The following is a 20,084-nucleotide window of genomic DNA, read 5'->3' as shown; positions in this document are numbered from 1 at the left end:
TGCAGTATCATTTGCATCATTAACAGTAATAATAAACAGGCAAAACTATTCATTCCCAAGCAATAACTGTTAAAGATGATGGTTAGGGTATTCCCAAAGAGATAATGCATTCGAAACGGTTGAACACATCTATAAACGGTATGTACCATTTGAGTCTGTTGTATTTGATAATTATGACAGAGTTATAACGTCATAAGAGACGTGACTACTTACTATAAAATTTTGGGAAGGCAGCTGTCGTTTGTTTGCTAACATCTGCCTTTCTAACTGACGGAGGCCACTAACGGAAAATCTGTTTTGATAAGTCGACATCTGTCCCTCTTTATGCCCCCTTTTTACAGAAAACAATGCGCCCAAACACAGGGAAAAAATGGAGGAAAAGGGCAATCAAAGACGTTTCCTTCCCAGCATCATTTATGTATATTATATATACATATATATATATATAAATCATAGAGATAAATAAAGTTAAAAGTTAATTAAGTAGTGGGAAAAAAACGAGCGGTTAGAGGGACATTATATCTCACGAGATTCAATTCCTAAACTCAAACCTGCACAGTAATATTAAACCCAATGTGTAACTGTAAATATGCACATCTGGGATGACTTTTCAAATTGTCGACTTGTGCAGGGATGTGCTGTGGAGAGGAGGAGGAGGAGGAGTGGAGGAAGAAAAATAAGAAGAAGAAGAAGTAGTAGAAGAAGAAGCAGAAGAAAAATCGTTGCAAAGAGGAGCCATTTGGGGACTCAACGTAATTACATTAAAGTATAGAGGGTCTCGGAGACGACAGAACCCTCATTACTAACTGAATCACCTGAAAGATTTTTTTTTTTTATATATACATCCCTGCTCTCTTAACCGATTCGTAACACTTTACGCTACTTCCTAGAAGTAACATGTCAGTCTCTTGTTACACTTTTTATTAGCATTTTTGGTTGCAGATCTCGTAACTTAAAAGGGCAAGAAATTTTTACAGGACTTCGATCGATACATACGTCAAATTAATTTTTAAAAAAAAGGTGATTAATTAATTTAAGTTAAGGAGGCTTCAATTAATTAATACACTTCGATATTCTCTCACAAATTTTTAAGCCAAATTAATATGCAAATTAATTGCCCTTACCGAAATTATACCCCCTTTTTTCAGTTGTAAATTTTGTTCTATATTTTTAAATTAAATTTTAAAAGATTTAATCACGTTTTTTAAAAAATTTATTCATAAAAATCTGTAAGTTGGATAAGTTGGAATATAGATCTGACAGATGAGATGATGCTGAGGATGAAAGTGATGCTGGGGAGCAGAAGAAAATTAATCTCAGTTAGATGTAATATAATGCTTTTTCGTGAATTAGATACATTTTTAAAAACTCATCATCATCTATTTTACTCCACTCCAAACTTCCTGTTAACGAGGGGAGTAATTTTAATCAACTCTATCATCAATTGATCGAAACGTGGAAGGAGAGAAAAATCGAATTTACAAAAAGAGCATTAAATAATTTAAAGAAAAACGTTTGTAAAGACTAAAATTACATAATTTTCTTATATTTTATTAAAAATTTCAAACATTTACGAACGTTTATCACTCCCGTCTTAACTAGTTTACAAAGGGGGGGGATGCTCCTGTAATTATACACTTATCAACCCATCAAAATTTTAAAAAGTAACATGGGAGTAACCCTCCTAACCAACTGTTTCAAATTAGGGCATGATCTAAATTCATAGAAAACATTTGATACTTTATATTTGTCACTTCTTCTCTAATGAAGCGAAGATTCTTTCTCTCAAGCATCCCCCATTGGAAAAAAAAGGAAAGTACGTCTTTAATCGAATGTTTAAAGTCCAGCTGTTTATTTAATGATTATATAAGTAATTTGTCTTCTTAGAAAATTACATTGGGGATAATTAATTAAGATATATTTTTAATTTTTATTATTTTTAAGGTTATACTTACAATAAATTTAGGTTATGGAGGTCTGCAAACGTTGATTTTCTTATGCAGGATATTTTATTTGCGTTTAATAATCTAAAAATAAATAAGAGTAGAATGTTATATTTCTATATTAAAATTTTAGTACAAATTCTATATAATTTTATCAATTTTTTTTTCTTATATTTAAATATGGAATTCCAGCAGAGCGAGAGTCGCTTCGCTTAACGTCGCATCGCGTACTCGCGCTACTTTGCTTAAATAATAGTATAAATTATGCATAACTTTTAATTTTTTCGTAAAATACTTGTAAAATACTTTTATGTACAAATTTGTAGCACGAGAAAGGTTAAAATTAAATACTAAGCATTCTATAAGGCATTTAAGCGCTGGCGCGAGCGAGCAACGCGACGCGACGCGCTAACAAAAGAACAAAACTTAAACAACTTCCCAACCTCTTCGGATATCGAGACTTATAATAGCTTCCTTGGAGCTCGCGATCTACAGGTTGAATAATTAAGCTGAATAGTACAAGAACGATAAATATTATAATGAATATTAATTTAAAATGATAAATTATTTATTCGTAATCCATCATATTGCATTAATTAAGAGAAAATCGATTATATTTCGCTTCAAAAATAGATTTTATCCAACATTCCACTAGCAAAGATTGCACATCGTTATGAAGATATTATAGAACCTGTCAGAGATATTCTCCAGTAATCTATCGGTATTTTCTATAATAAGCTTCCCTTCTATATTTATTTATATACCGAAGCTAAGTGTAGAAGATAATCCAAGCAGGACATAACTTGACAAGTTTGGTTCCAATGGCACCCTCCAACACACAGAACAGAAATTTAAACGAAATTGTATTGTTTCTTGGATTCTCTAATAGAAGTTTCCTTTGCTAGGGATTATTATTTGCTGTCATATAACCTGAAGTTCTTACTGGTCTTGAGGGAATGTCAAAAATGTCTTTTAATCCAGCCGTATCATTTATAATCTTCTCGTAATGGTCCTACCAACTGTATTACTCGATGGAAGTCCCGATACTAAACTCTTCATTGCTTCCTATTACAAAAGTCGTTAATGTTTTCAACCTTTCTGTCTGTATACAGCTTACACGTGCCAGTAAACTCGTATATTTGGAAGAAACAATGCATCGTTTCGTGGAATATACTTAATTTCCACCTTAAAAAAGTACATTTTATACATATTTTATTAAGTTTCTTCCTGGTATAATGTATTTTATACGGTTTAATTGTCGTAAATATTGATAGATTTACTGTAAATACGTCATGTGGCAAGTAGGATTTGCTGCGAAATTTTACTTGTATAAACTGTATTTATTGACTGTAAAATTATATATTAAGCATTTAAACACATTAAAATCACAAATTTCACCAGCTTATACAGTAAAATTTACTGTAAACAAGCGGTTGTAACCATGTATTTATAATAAACCAACCTTACAACCCATCCATTCTTTCTACCTAAAAATAAATTTTAAAGTGTCAGTCCCGTCTGCATATCCTAAAAGAGGGAGGGGAAGAAGAAGACAAAAGAAAATTCCCTATCAAACCGTAGTAGGGATCATGTAAAACGTTCTCGAGCTATTCAACAGACGAAAATTTGTTGTTTTATATCGTAATATCGTCGACACATCCGCTCTGACGACATCAAGATGATGTTTAGTCAAGCAGAGAAGGAGAATGCAAGAAAAGAAAAGGGGGAGAGGGGGAAAGAAAGAAGGAAAGAAGAGGAAAGTCCATCGCTCTTTCTTGTCTTCAAAACAAGAACGGTAGTCATGACAACTGGTAGAGTGATGGTCCGAAAGAAGCAAAGAAATTGTGGGCTTTCTCAGCACTTTCTCCTATGGAAAGAATGAATTCACTTTTCCGTGCAATGAGCCCTCTATTTGTGGAAACTGCTCTCACCATAAAATATTTACAAAAAAACTTTATACGGGGATGGAGATATCTTTTCCATTTTTCACCTCCGCGCTATATTTGTATCAACAATTTATAAGTTATAAGGGAATAATAGACTAAACTTAGACGTGATCCCTACGTTCTCTCCATTTCATAATGGCATTCTGAGGATTCAGAAAGGTTGCCTTATATAATTCGACTTTCTACGTGTATATTCGGGTACATAAACCTTATTTCTTTGCCTTAAAATTGAGCATAATATGATGTGATTAACAATACTTTTATTAATTAATTAAAATTATCAAATATGCTTAAATTACGCTCGATTTTAATGCATATAAAGCCTTAAAAATAAGGTTTTTATACACGAATTTATATATATATATATAATTATCTTAAAATTATTCTTAAGCTTTATTTTTTTATAGAAAGATGCTAGTAAAATTGTTTTCCTCGTTTGCAGAATATTCTTCTATTAATAAAAACGTAAAATACAGAGAATAGAAGGCTTTTAATTTAGTAATATAATTGGAAGACGTAGAGACCTCATAGAGATATCGTAAAGAGTAGAGGGCTTTAATTAACATATATAATAATTGGAAGTAGCCAAGAGACCTCGTAGAAGAAAGAATAAAATAGTGTAGAAAGCGTAGAAGGCTTTTAATGAACTCATATAAGTTGAAGAAGTGGGTATATAGGATGTCATAAAGGATAAAATATCATAAAATAATACATAGAAGGCTTTTAATTCACTAAAATGTTAGTTGGAACGTATAGAGAAGAGGAGAGAAAGTCACAAAGATGTCAAAATTTTCGATAATTTTCTAGTTTTATCTAATAGAAAAATATAATATATTATCTTAAAATATAATAAATCACACGTGGAGATAGGTGGGTGAGATTATTTACGAAATTTAAGAGCTATCGTGGGGATCTAAATCCAAATAATATCACTGGGAATCTACCAATCGTTTTAATGACGAGTGAAACTACACAAACAAGGCCACAAACGAGATCCATCGAGAGGAAAGAGTGCAAAGACCCACTATATATGTGGCTGAGACTGCATACACAAGCGAGTATCAAGATTTATTCTCGGATGCCATAAATATTTCATCTTCCCAAGTCGAATGTTAGGGACATACATTATTAATCCGAGTAGAAGAAACAGAAAAAAAAAATAAGGGGGAAGAAGAAGGAGGATGAAGAGGAGGAGGAGGAGGAGGAGAAGGGGAAAAAAGAGTAACTTTCTTCCCCGCATCTAGCCCTTAATGTATCCCTGTGGTGTAATATCGAAGCTAACCTCGGGTCCTAATAAATGTCACGTGACGCTAATGAATCAACTCGTTTCTAGAAGTAGAATGGATCGTCTGAATGTCTGAGCTTCCCATACTTACAGTAACTGAAGTGAGGTGAGACCTCGAAAGATGCCTTCGGGTAGATCCACTATTTTGTTGCCATACAGGACCCTGAAATGAGTATGCATCTGTATGAGTTATATCCGATTCAATTGTTCAATATTTTATCAGAATATATGTATACAAATATATTATATTATGTCTTTAGTATTTACATGCCGTACGCTCTTACGCTACTTAAGACGGGTTTTATTCTACCGGTATTAAATTATTTGCAAATTTATCGAAGACGTGAAGAATTTTTTAAAGTAAATATTATAATTTTTCCTCTATTTTATGAGAAATTTTCATATTGTACGCGACGCGACGCGACGCGACGCGACGGCGCTTCGCGTAAAAAAAATGAATAATAATTATGAAATTTCAGTGTCGTGTTAACGTTACATTAATTAGTAAGACGTTTGTAGTTGGGTGGACATATTTTTTATTTATTTTTTATTGTAGAAGAGGTAAACAGGGAGACAAAAGAAATGTTGTAATCAGGTTAATAGAGGTTTTTTTTCCCCCCCGTGAAGTGAACATTTATTTCTTCAGTTGTACATTCTATCAGCATAATTCGATTATTCTATTGCTTGGCTTTAATCGAATTAGGAGCGGTTCAAAGCTAGAAAATCTTTTTATTCTTCCCTAGACAATACTTACAAAGAAGTGAGCGACTTTAAGCCATTAAAAACATCTCTGGCTATTTTCACAATTTGATTGTTACTCAGGTCTCTGAAATGAAGAAGAAAGGTGTAAAAATATACAATCATTTACCTGAAATAATAATAATATTCATATATAAAATTTCGATTCATTAATTAACAATGTCTTGGAACGGTAAAGGTGTTTCCAGCCTCAATAAATACACAATTAATGGTGTTTTCAGCCTCATTAAACCACTTATTTTGGGGGAAAGGTGAATTTTTCAGCGTGAAAAAGAAAAAAAAAACTGAACATAGAAATATGTAATAAAACGAAATTTATTCAAAATTATTTTGAAATTTTTCAAAAAAAAATTATAGGGTCTGTGAATGGCATGGTTTAGAGTGTTGAGTGACAGAGATGATGGAAGAGGAAAATGATAATCTAAGGAAAAAATGTAATAGGAACACGAAGAAGATAAGATGAATGTGAAATATGCAAAATGGGATAGAAGAGCAGGAAATTGTGTATAAAAAAAATATTGTTGAAGGTGTTTACTACATAATAAACACTACATAAAATCATTTGTTTCAATAAAACAATAGAAACTATTATCTGTCTGGTGTTAAAATGGAGTAGAATTGAATGCAAACTATGCAAAGTAGAGTGGAATAATGGTACATATTCTTAGTAAACAATAAATAGTGGAAAATATCACGCCAAATTAAGGCAATTCTTCAACTTTTCCACTCTAAAAATTGATGCAACACGTAAAATTTTTAATTATCAACTCGAATAAACTGAAAAATTATCATTTCCTACAATTAAACATCATAGAAACGTACGTAAAAAGACAAAATCAGAACACAGCAATCAAAATTTAAGAAGATTTAACACTTAATTAATTAAAGAAGATTAAAAGTTAGTAGATAATTTTTAATCATTTCAGAGAGAACGAAAGAAAAATTTCCCGACAGAAGTCAAAACTCTAACGAACGAGAGATTAAATGTTTATTTTTTTTTTTAAACAAAAATAATAATAAAAATAAAAATACTTACATTCTCTGTAATCTCTTGTAAGGTACGAATGCTTTGGAGGGTATTTCTGTGATCCGATTCTGTTCCAATCTCCTAAAAGAAGAACAAAGAAAAGAACAGTTAAGCCCAACAGTTCCGTTAAGGAGTTGACTTTCGTTGCCGTCTAATTGGAAAAAGGAAAATCGTTAAGGTGTTAGTCCCGTTCGTAGTTCCGTCCTCACGCGCGATCGAGTCTGCCTCACACCAGAAATGATTCCAAAGAAATATTTTTAACTTCCACCTCTATTAGGGGAGTGTCTCGATTGTACGTCACAATTAAATGTGTGTAGTTACTGTGGCACGTGTGTTTTCAAAGCCATTCTATTGCTTTAGTTCGTCTGTAACTCATAGGTGGTCTTCGGCTTTATACAGTACAAGTGTTTTCAATAAAGCGGATACGTTGATTGGTCGAGTAGCGCACGTGACTTACGCTACTCGACCAATCAACGTAATACTAATCCCGTACGCTGCGTAATGTCTTTGTGTAGCTTACAGGATATCCCAGAAGTCGATTTTTGTATTGTAATTTGAATTCTAAACAAGAAGGATCCCATTTTGAACACCTTCGCCGTTTCTAAGTAACCAAACATTTGAATAATTTACTCAGCACTTTACTCCTTAGGATAATGAATCACCGACTTTTGTGGCACCCTTTGTATACGTATTAATCGCACGCAAACCTGACTGATGTGATAAGGGATAGAGGGGAGATTATTGATAGCCATGTAAAATTCATGCGTTAAATGGAAGTTAATTAAGTTCAACACTTATTAATTTATTGCTATTCATCACGTGTTTATATTTTCGGCACATTCCTAGTGTGTTGCACCAATCTTAAAGCGTGTTACAACTACAAAATCAGGTGAAGTGTGACTCTTCGTTTTATTGACTGTAATTAAAAAACTGCTTAACAAATTAAAACAATTTTCATCTCGAAAAATTCGTCACATTCCTCTGATAATATCGTGTAATTTTCGAAGTGTTCCACTACCGGAAGCGGAAGTTATTGCCAATTTTATATTACGTTCGCGTCGCGTCGTGTCGCGATGCGGCGCATCCAATATACGTATAGAAGATTCCGTTCTTGTTAACAATTAATTTCAAGTAATAAAGTTCTTTTATACGTTTAAATAAATTGTAGTTTTATTTACAATTTATAATTTATGGTTTCATTTCGCTAAATCGAAGTCTCAATGACATTTTACTATAACTCGCGTCGCTTCGCTTTGGATCCAACATGGCAGACGTTACACGATGAATCACTTTTATGTGTTTTCATGGTTTCTAAGAATGTATAAATATATATATCTAAATGTATTTATATCTTATTTAATAGACTGTAATTTGGTAAGGATATTACCGAATGACGCAAAATAGGGGAAGAATTCTTACTTCTTTCAATAGAAAAGTAATTTCTTGAAAGTTTTATCAAACTCAAGTAGATTTTTATCAAGTTAAAATTTTCAATTTATTTTACAACAGATTCTGCTTTTATTGCTTATTTTAAAGGCCATTAGATTTTGTTTCCAATTGCTAAACACGTTAACTGTTCCTCGATTCTATTTTAAGGTACTTTTCTTCGAAGCTATCGACTCAATTTAAAAATAATTGTATATAAATTACTGAAAATACCTCAAATAACATTAATATTTGCGGCAATAAATTCTTTTTACTGTTTGTTTATTATATAAAAACAAATTAATTTTAGCTACCATCGATCAATCACTCTCATCAGATCAATCTTTAGGTATAGTGATCAATCAATCCCGTATTAACTTTGTGTAAAGGTAAAAACCTGTCTAAAACGGTCACACGCAAGGCAGAAACCTGTCTTGAACAGTTCTGTAGAAAACAAATAACCTGTATAAAACAAAAACCTGTCTAAAACACTCATATACTAACTGTCGTGTACAAACAGAAATCTGTCCTAAACGGTCTTAAACCTGTACTAAACCTATATAAAACTGTCTAAAACGGTCATATACAAAAAAAGACACCTGTTCTAAAATATTCTGTACAAACAAACAGTTATAAACCTGTCCTAGACGTATACAAAACAAAAACCTGTTTAAAACGGTCATATACAAACCAGAGATCTGTCTAAAGCAAAAATAGTTATTATGGGAACACAGTTACATAATATAGCCCGAGTAAGGCGTATACTTTTCGGTGTTTAACCTCATCTAAATTCTGAATTCTAATTAATGACGTGACACGAATCACACAGTCAACCTGTCAGTGACGAGAATTAGTCAAGCATTTGTTTCCTTTGTTAACACTCCACTGTGACGGTTCAAGTTCCCAACTCTCTAGAAGAATTATTTAATTAAAAAAAACATAACCCCGTATAAAACGTCGACCTGTTAAAACGCAAAAAAACTCTACCAAGTTCCTTCTTAAGCAGGTTAACAGCATTATAGGTCAAATCGATAGCAAAAAAAAAAAAAAAATTCTCATTTTTTCTATATTTTATTCGTCCATAAATATGTTCCTCTCCTGTGCACATCGTTTTACTTTCTTCCTTTTCCTTCTAAATGTATTTCTTCTACCTCTATCAATTTCCTGCTGTTACTTTTCCTTTCTCTTCTTCTTTCCTATCACTTTCTTTCTAAGGACTTTCTGTTTTTCCTCTTTCTGCCAAGAAATATTTTGATACCTCGCTACTATATCCCTGTTAAGCTACACCAAAATCTATTCATCTCCACCTACATTTTCCATGCATATACAACAACATTATTCACTTCCACCCCTAATAAATCTTACTTCTTAAGTAGAAAAGAAAAAAAGAAACCTCAAAGAAAACAAAATAAGGGAGTGAAAGTAAAGAAAAAATAGAAAGTAGACATCATCTTCCACGAAAACTTTCAAAGGAGTAACTTTTATAACTCTTTATTATGGAAGTAGCGACGTTTCTTAAAGCGCACCCTGTCAAAATTTAATGTTTTACGTTCGAAATTACGATATATTTAAGGATTTCTTTTTAAATTTCGTGTATATTTTTTCGGTTTTCTTCTAAAAAAAGAAAGAAAAAAAACCTTAAAAATTCCACCCGTTTTGCTTCCTTTCTGAGGAATTTTTATGCGAAAACTGCCGAAGTACTTTGATGTGCATTAGTCAAAATCCAGTGGGTTAATGCTGAAAGGAATGTCTAGAATATATATATATATATATTTATTTATTTTTTCTGGCTCTACACTATCCAATTCTTAAAGGGGAAGGTAATATCTACAGAAGGGATGCCAACCGCCATCGTAAAAGTAGTATTAAATTTGATTTAACGACTTCATACGAAGCGTTATAAAAGTTGAGAACCGAGCCACGATCTCCTTATTAGATATGTGTTTTACATTGGTGCGTATGTTTCCTATGGCCAAATATTTGTAATAACTTCTGCAGATTCGCTTCCAATCATCGAATCAATGCCTCCTTCCCCATTTAAAACGCTTCACCCCCTTTTCTCTCGCCTCTTCTGCCATTCCTCCATTAAACTCTTCGATTTAATAGGCTTTTGTAGATCTTACTCTATATTTTTCTTCATTTTAATTATGAAATTTTGAAGTTAAATCTCTCTGAATTGTATATTTTAAAGAATTCGGCAAACTTTTCCTTAAAAAAGTAAAATAAAATACGTTTCTTTGGTGCTTATATATGGAAACGTACACCCAATATTTAAAGATGATAGATATAAATATTTTAATAAGTTCTTTAATTAACATATTTATAACTTAATATAAAGAAAAAACTTGTCTTAAACGTCTAGAACAGTTTTTTACAAAGCAGAAACCCACCTATATCAGTCCTATACAAAACAAAAATCTCTCTTAAACAGTCCCATACAAAATAGAAACCTGCCTAGAGCGAAAATGTGTATGTTTGGAAAACAGTTATACGTAATATGAACTTAATAATGCGGACATTTTCGGTGTAACAGCAGCTAAATTCTTGATCCTAATCAATGCAGCAAGTTCGAATAAGACTGGACCCGTCAGCAATGCGTTTTTAAATTGCAGCAGCAATTGGGCTGCAATTTAAAAAACCAGCAGACCTATAAATTTCCTACTGTCATCCGTCTGTCTTTATTTATTTACTATTTTCTTTAATTTATAATTTTATATAAAGCATTAAGAACAAGCCTAGAATAAATGATTTTAAGTTATAAATAATAAAAAAATTGAGTGGTATAATTGAAATTTTGTCTCCAAAACACAAACATCTTCTCCTAAACAGAAATTTCCCCAAAACTAGAAATTTTCCTCAAAAAGGACCAGATATTTCTCCAAAACTAGAAATTTCCCTCCAAAAAACCAGACATTTCCTTAAACAGAAATTTTCCTTAAAAAGGGCCAGATATTTCCCCAAAACCAGAAATTTCCCTCCAAAAAACCAGACATTTCCCTAAACAGAAATTTCTCCGAAACTAGAAATTTCCCTTAAAAAAGGACCAGATATTTCCTCAAAACCAAAAATTTTTCTTTAAAAAACAGACATTTTCCCCAAACCAGAACTTTACTTTCAAACACAAGGAATTTCCCCAAAACCAGAAATTTCCCTTCAAAGAGAAAACAGACATTTTCCAACGGTATCTATAAACTTTTTTATAACTCAGAAGCAAAACGGTCTTAACCCCATACAAAAACTCTTATCCAGGGGTCATAAACGATGACTAAACTATTTTATTTTTTTATATTTTTATTCTTTAGTTTCATTCTCTTCTTTATAAAATTCTTAGTACTTAAATAAGATTCTTATTCCGATATAAAACTTCCCATTAACTTCAAAGAAATAAGGAAATACCTTTCGGGTAATTGGTCATGAAACTCTGCCATTTTTTTGTGTTATTTTTTTTGGAGGGGAGAAAAAAATGACTGGTCCACTAGAGATAGGAGGATTGGAGGGGGGAATAAAGAAGCTGCAAGACTGAAAAACGACCTTATAAAGATAAAGGATTAGGGAGGAAAATTCTATTTCAACCAAAACTACAACTAGTCAATAGGAACAACTGGTGAATAGGAAAACTGGTGCAGAGTGAAACACAAGAACTGATAGGATTAGTTGCTTAATAAAACATGCCTTAGCTGGGAGAACTAGGCAATCTAATCCTTAGCTATAGAAAGGTACGTTGGAGTAATCCTCTAGGAAATCGGTACTTGAGTAAACAAGACCACCTGCAAACTCCTCTTCTTCTTCTTTTTTTCTTTGTTTCTCTCTCTCCCTATGTTCTCCCTTCCGCCTACGATCAAAGGTAGCAACACCCTACCATGTCACGCAGATCATAGATAGGTAATGCAACTGGAAATCTACAGGTGCTCTCCTTGCCAGTGTATGATATTATAAATTTTAACATCTCGTGCGTAGGTAGGGGTGAGATTCTAATCTAGTGTGTTAGGGTTTTCTGGGAGGTGTTTTGGGTTCTGTTGCTTTTCTTAGCGTTGGCCAGGAAAACATATGTGACGTTTCTTTCCTCTAAACGTGTAGGGGACATCCGAATTTGGCAGTGGTTCCCGTGTTGTGATTGGCATCGATGGAATAAAAGGAGTGGGAGTTGCTATTTGTTTTATATCTGCTTTCTGTGTTAAAAAAACCTTCGATTTTATAATTTATTAAAGGTTTAGGACTTTGTTTTTCTTTTTTTTTAATTAATTTTTTCGTTACTTTTTACTGTGCTTTAATTTTTAATTTTTGAAATACTTTTTGTAAATATTTAATTTAAATTTTTAACACGAGATCGTATAATTTATTATACCCATTAACTTTAATGCCAACTGACTTGTAATTCGCTAAAATTACAAGCGGTAATCTGGAATGACGTAACAATATAAAACACGTAATAATTCATAAGGAATAATGACGTAACAGTGTCAAATTTAATAATTAATTTACACGAGAACGGTGTAACAACACTAAGAACTGAAAACGAACACGTAACAATACTGTTACGTTATCAATTATTACGTCATATTTTTTATTTCGTATTGTTACGTCATTATGTAAATAAAATACAGAAATCGACGTATAAAATAATGGCTTACGATACAAAATTAATCCGTAACAATGTATATTTACTGTGACGTCATTATTCGCGCGAGACAAAAAATATACAACAAATAATTGTTGTACAATGTATGACGTAATAATATAAAAATAATTCTTAATTATTATTATTTTTTCATTTATTTTATATCAATTAAAGCCATCTAAATTCATCATTTTAAAAAAACACGTAATTTATTTATTTTTTTAATAAAAAGAAAACAAATTTAATTAAAGGAATAATTCAATTAAATACTCGTGTATCAAAGCAACATTTTAATTAATTACATTAATAGTAAATAGCTAATTTAAATTTGAAAATGCCTTTATGTACGTTGACAAACAGGTACAAGCTCCCTTACAAAGGGAGAAAGAGAGAGTTTACTTGGGATCTTCTCCTTTTTTTTTCCTGTGTTTTTACTCGGACTTAAATAAATTTGACTGTTGTTAACAAGTTTTAAAAGCACTCTTTGTTGTTCCAAAGACGTTTCCCCCCATCCAAAACAATTAGCAGCAGACGAGTTAGAAAATAATTCTCTTAGGATTTTTCCATAGGGCAACGACTTCTAAATTATCACTGCTTGATTTTATTGTAGTATCAATTGTTGAAGTGGCACGGTCGAAATAAAAGTAATCACTGAAGATTGTTTTTATGTGCAATTGAGAACAATAGACATGATCTCGTTTGCCCTTCGGTCGAAACGTGGGAGATTCTTAATTGCTTCACCCCGAGAGGACCTTCAAAACTACCTTCCTCTTTCCTATCCTTCGTTCCTGCTAGACAGACCCACTTCATTTATTTTTATTTGGAATAATTCTAACGAAATTATTATTATTATTATTATTATTTTATTATTTTTTTCGAGTGAAAATTTGAGTTAAAAATGATTTTCTAAGGCGATTTTTCTTTGTTCGGAAATAATCTTATTTTTTGGTTTATTTGTTGGAGTATGCGAAAATACAGTGAAACCTGTGTACAACGGAACCTGTTCTAAACGGAAATACTCTTCGAAACGGGGCGATTTTCTATGTTAAAAAGAACCTTTCGTCTGTTCGTGTGTCTGTCTTTAATCTCTAAAACCGAGTTAGATAAATGTAAATCCAGACCAGATATAGAAAGCTTAAGGACTGAAGACTCCAATTAAATATACACGAATTTCCAGCTTGGACCGGATATCATGTGATTTTCATTTGAATATATATATATATATTCAATTATCGTTAGTAACTTCGATTATGTTTCGGGAATAGTTAAAGAAAAATCGCTTATTTATTTTTTTAATTAATTAAAATACGACATTTTATGATATTTTTAACCTTAAATTTTAAAATTTAAACCTAAAATAACCTTCTACTTTTTTAATTATAATTATTAAAATCTTAAATGTTTTAAGTATTTATAAATCAGGTGGTGGAAACATCTATTTCAGAGAGAAAGAAGGCGAAAGATAGCGAAAAAGGGGAGGGGGTTCTTCAGAAGAGATAAGAAGATGAGATAAGATAGAGATTTTCACGTGACTTTTCAGCATCCTCTTACATCCAACGGGATTATTCATGCCCAATTTCATGCCGAAATTACTACTTGTACAAACAGATCCGCCTTAGAAGGTACCTCCTATCACCTTCATCCTATAAACCTATTATTAGTATGAAGATGTGATATATTCTTCGACTCCAAAGCTGCAAAACTTTGAATGAATTTGATGATATCTTTGTATACCAAGAAATTAAATAGGAAAAAAGTATCCTCATCGATATCCTTTATCGACAATTTAGTAAATTTGCTTTTCAATTTTTACTTGGAGCCACCCAATTTGCCTTTCAATTTACCATTTTGCACGCCACTCCTTTTTTAAAATAATGTTTTATGGAGTAATTAAAGTATTTAATGCTTAAAATTGAATAAGTAATGGCTGATTTATAGTTTGATATAGAAAATTCTCGTAGGTAAAGGGGACCAGTGCCAAAAATTCAGCCAGGAGGAGTGCAAGTGGATATCACCTCTCGGTTGTTTACGTAGATAGTGCACGCTCTATTGATGACAAACGATATCATGGCCTGACCCATTTCCTTTCAGTCAAAAGGAAGAGCATTAATGTCTTTCCATTAGACACTGGAAGCAATGAGCCACATCTTTTGGATTGCACACAAGTAAAGTTACAGATTCTCCAAATTACAGGGGCTACAATATTTTATACTGGGCACAAATTTCTTCTTAAGGATTTATAGGGTTTAACACTCCCCTATAAATTTCCTTTTAAACAATGTTTTTCCTTAATTATTTGTTCAATTTTTACGCTCTCCTGGTGTAATTCACCCGATTTCATTCATAATAAACACGTCACAATAGCGATTCGTAATAATTGTTATCGATATTGACGTAATAATGGCGAAACGTAATAATTGTTATATAATCGATGACAAGTGCGTTATGATTATTACGCAATAATGAATATGCCGTGACGTAATAATAGTGTTTTTCCCTCTTACGTAATAAAACGTAACGTTATGAAAATGACAGGTTACGTAGTAATAATAAACACTATAACATTGTTACGTAATAATTTCACAATTTTAAACCGAATTTAAAATATTTTACACATAATTTAATCAATTTTCTATAATTAATACTAAAAAATGATAATATTTTACTACTTTTTAATTACTAATTCGCATTGTAAATTAATTTAAAAACATAAAAATACATAAATTTAAGGTCACTTCTTACTGTTAAAATTAATTTATAAGCATTTATAGAGGTGTAATATAGTGAAAAGATTGCTTACAGTTCAGTTGTAGAATCAGGGATGTGATCAGGGATTCTTGTTAGTCCCTTATCCCTGCAGTCAACCATTCCATTGTAACAAGTACACAGATCAGGACACATCGGCTCTCTGATACATCCAGAAGTTGCAACGTCTTCTACACCTATTTGTAAGAACATTTATCAAATATATTAACATATAAACTAGTGTTAAACCACAGAAATATTTTTAATATCTATAAAGGAACGAGATAAAATTAAAATTAAATGAGTAGAGAAGGATCATCATCGATTAAATATGTATAATGTTTCCATAAGATGGCGGACAAGTAAGGTAAAGATAACTTCTCTAACTTCATCTATACATAAACTAAAACAATCACAATATAGCAAAGTTGCTGTAAGTCATTTTATCATGCAAACATATAAGAGAGACACTGGAAGAAAAGGAGGAAGAAGAGAGAGACGGGGGATGGAGGGATGGAGGGGAGGAGAGATTTATTTATTCAACCCTGAAAAAAGCTTGTATGATGCAGCTTCTCCTAACTGTTTTTCATCTCTTATATCATCGCCATAGACTAATGAAAACAAATGTGACGGTATACCAAAGGCGGTGTACGGTTGTGTTACCATACTACATAATGAATTGCTACAGAATCTGTTTGTATTGAGGAAGGGGAGAGGAAAAAAACAATCCAGTCCTACACGCGCTACTCAGTATTAACGGGCTTAGAGTCACCTGCTTTGTCAACATTGTTTCCTTTGTTTTTTAGTATTATTATTATTACTTCTTTGTTACAAAACTGGAATTCTTCTATATGCAACTTAATCTACTTCTTGTTTATACGTTCCTTCATCTTTCTGACAGATCCTATTTTTTTTAATATAAATGTGAATTTATATAAAAGCGATAGAACAACTGTTTGCTCTGACAATAAGAATTATATTGAAATTTTTAAAGCATAAATCAAAGGTTTTGTACCATAAAAGATGAAAAAATTCGATGCATGCTCGCATGTTTATCTGTTTAAAAGCTAAGAGTTCGAGAAGTTTAAATTCAATTTTTTATTATTTACTAGGATAAAATGCTTTAAAATTCCTCTTCCTTTATGAATTGTTAACGATTTTACTGTTTTAAATTGCTTAAAACTAATTTTTAAAGGAAGAAGATAAAGAAATAAACTAAAATCCATCACAGGAAGAGCTTATTAAGTAACGTATTTTGCATTTATAAATCATAAAATTCGCATCAAATACTTAATAGAAATGTCTCTAACTATTAAATAAATCTAATTTTTTTTATACATTTCATCTTCCTACTTAAAGAAAACTCGAAATTCCTCCAGAATTTCTAACTCAGAAAGGACGACTTCAAACAATTTTAACTGAAAATCCCTTTGAAGTTAGACAGTTTTACACACCTTAAAGGCATAAAAGGGAGTATTTTTATATATAAAAAAACTAATTTTTAAAAGCATAAAACGAAAAAAATCGAGTGAAGATAACATTTTGTGAAAGGTACCGTCCACCCCGAATACGTTAGTAGGCACGTTCTCACTTTCTTGTATTGTGAATCAAGGAAGCTAAATAGTTGAGACATTCACGTGTCGAGGGAATATCGTCAATTTGTAGACATAGAAAGAGCCTTTACATAATTGATTACCATCTATTTTGACAATGTAGATTCAATTAGCAGTCAATGTGGCAAGGTGCTGGCTACATTTTCTCCAATTGTCTGTCATTCATTCACTTTACCTTCTATTCAACCTCTTCCGTAATTTAATAGCGAGTGTAGTAAGTAAAGGAGATGCTTCCCATTCTGTCGGAATGTGATTTTTGTAGACGTGCAAAAAATCCCGATATCGTTCTTCCTTCTTTGTGGCCTCCAAAATATAAAAATTCCCATTAAATCCACCCATTTTTGAGTATTGAATTACGCCATTTAAGGCGTATTTCCTTTGTTTTATAACGTTGGAATCTTTGTTGAAACGATGAAAAAACCTTTGGTTTCTGTCTCGAAAAACACCAGTTTATTTCTCGGTAATTATTAGTTAATTCGTTGAAATCGCTGCCAACTGTAGAAGCTACAATCACGTAAGTGAGATAACGTATAATTTTCAAAAATGGAGTGGCGATAAAATACCTTTCGTTTAAAAACCGCTTGAGATATAATCAGTTTGCCGATCATAAGTCAATGTCATTTATGACCTTCATAAGTTAAGATATCAAGGAAGAAGGTTGCAGACCGAGTAAGAAATCACAAGTTTGATCGAATTGATGGATTGGATGCTAAACAAAATGTGTACCACGATTCTTTTCCATTTAATTTTTTTTATCTAGAACTAAATTAGATGCTGTGAAAACTCTTGGAATCGTTAGAAGACAGCACGAAAATCCTTAAAATCGCGAGAAAACTGAACGAAAATCCTTAAAATCGTGAGAAAACTGAACGAAAATCCTTAAAATCGTGAGAAAACTGAACGAAAATCCTTAAAATCGCGAGAAAACTGAACGAAAATCCTTAAAATAGTTAGAAAACTGAACGAAAATCATAAAAAATTGTTATAAAACTGCACGAAAATCCTTAAAATAGCTAGAAAACTGAACGAAAATCCTTGACATTCTGAGATAATGGCATAAAATTTTTTGAAATCGTTAGAAAAGGCACGATAATCCTAAAAATCCTTAAAGAATGTAATGAAAATCCTTGAAATTGCTATAAAATGGCATAAAAACAGTTGAAAACATTAGAAGACAGCATAAAAACTCTAAAAATTCTTAGAAAATGACACGAAAGTCCTTAAAATCGTTAGAAAACGGCATGCAAACCATTGAAATCGTTATAAATTTCTCGTAAATTTTCTCTAAGATTCAATTTATTTCCCAACACTTTTCTCAATTTACGCATCGTTTTAAGCTTTTTTTCAATATAAAACAGCTACAAAAATATTAATTACAATTAAATTACTCACAAAAGAAGTTAATTAATTGTTAAAAATGAAAACGATTTAAATTAAACTTTCGTGTCATTTTAAACGTAATTAATGAGTCGTTTCCCTTAGAAAATTTCGACCCGCAACAGATGACACTCCCCTCTCTTAATTCAGTTCTAAGATAATGCTTTAATTACCATTAACTTTTGAAAAACAAACCCATTTAATAGCATTTATATATAAGTTTTAGAAGCTTAAATTAATCTGATGAACGAATGCAATCAGTAGAAGAAAAACAAAGATCCGTAATTCTCATTAACTTAATGATGATAGGAAGAGTAAGGTTACAGATTCAACAAGATTTTCTTCTCCTCTGCTTGGATAAATTAAGAATGTTATATGTGGTAAGTGATAGGGAATTAGATTAATCATCAGGGACAAATTCCCATCAAACTAGGTTCATAAAGTTCGAACGAAGAGTGAAGAAGGTATGAGCAAGTTTTAATGGAGCTTCCTTAAGGTTTGTTTTTTAATTAACAGGGCCTTTAATTATGCAGTTACAAAGACTCCCTCCTATAAAAATGGTTCAAAATAGTTTAAGGATCTTTTATAATACATATATATATATGTGGATCCATCCCAGAAAAGGGGGATATTACACACAACAAGCGTATACACGAAGAAATTGGAAAGAAGATCCACACGGTTAAGCGGAAACCCCTGTAGTAATTACAAATGGGAGTTAGGGGGATCCACTAATCCAACTGTTTCTGGTTTGGACTTTCTCAGGGATCATCTAAGTCCATGCGCTTGTTCTACATCCTCCGACTACATCGATCGATTCTCTAACTAAAAGATTTTTAGTTAATTTGGAGCATTACCATTCACGTTAGAGGTTTTTTTTTCCTCTGATCTTCTTCTTCTTCCTCCCGAGAACGTGACGTGGGCTTAACAAATGCAGATTAGGCCAATCGTCACGTTCTAGACAAGATTAAAGTGCCGACACGTGATCGGGATACGTATCTTTTCTCTTTTACTGTCCAATGACATCTTCGTTAGGGAAGGAAAGGGCCGACACAATGGCAGCATCTAGTTATGAAGTGGCGAAACAAGTTTTAATCTTCTCTAAAATGCCATTAAGTGATTTAAAGTGGCAAACTCGTTCGTTTAATGAATACAAAAAATGGCATTAAACAATATCAAATAAGAGGAGAGGAAAAGGGAAAAAAATCCTTTCACCCAAAAAAAACCAGGAATTTTATTATTATTTATTTATTTATTTAATGGTGTAGAACCTCCGAAGACGGCCACTGACCGGAACATAAAAAAAGGATGGCCGTTGTTTAGAGGTGATCGGTGTTGGAGGTTAC

At 32.1% G+C, this 20,084-nt stretch overlaps 1 protein-coding gene across 4 annotated transcripts in view; it reads right to left on the bottom strand.

The window, feature by feature from the left end:
* LOC136987869 (protein slit-like) overlaps positions 1-20,084 on the bottom strand; it is a 119,266-nt gene that overhangs the window by 35,754 nt on the left and 63,428 nt on the right. For all 4 annotated transcript variants that reach the window (XM_067285624.1, XM_067285625.1, XM_067285626.1 and 1 more), the window contains 5 exons: positions 15,804-15,945; positions 6,970-7,041; positions 5,929-6,000; positions 5,266-5,337; positions 1,956-2,027 (listed from right to left, as the gene is read on the bottom strand). In XM_067285624.1, the coding sequence (XP_067141725.1) occupies positions 1,956-2,027; positions 5,266-5,337; positions 5,929-6,000; positions 6,970-7,041; positions 15,804-15,945 (430 nt within the window). The remainder of the gene's footprint in view (positions 1-1,955; positions 2,028-5,265; positions 5,338-5,928; positions 6,001-6,969; positions 7,042-15,803; positions 15,946-20,084) is intronic.

The sequence above is a fragment of the Centruroides vittatus genome, unplaced genomic scaffold (assembly GCF_030686945.1).
Source record: "Centruroides vittatus isolate TY-2023 unplaced genomic scaffold, ASM3068694v2 scaffold_2802, whole genome shotgun sequence".
Taxonomy (NCBI): domain Eukaryota; kingdom Metazoa; phylum Arthropoda; class Arachnida; order Scorpiones; family Buthidae; genus Centruroides; species Centruroides vittatus.
Note: the sequence above shows the minus strand (reverse complement) of the source record. Positions and strands in the feature narration are given on the sequence as shown.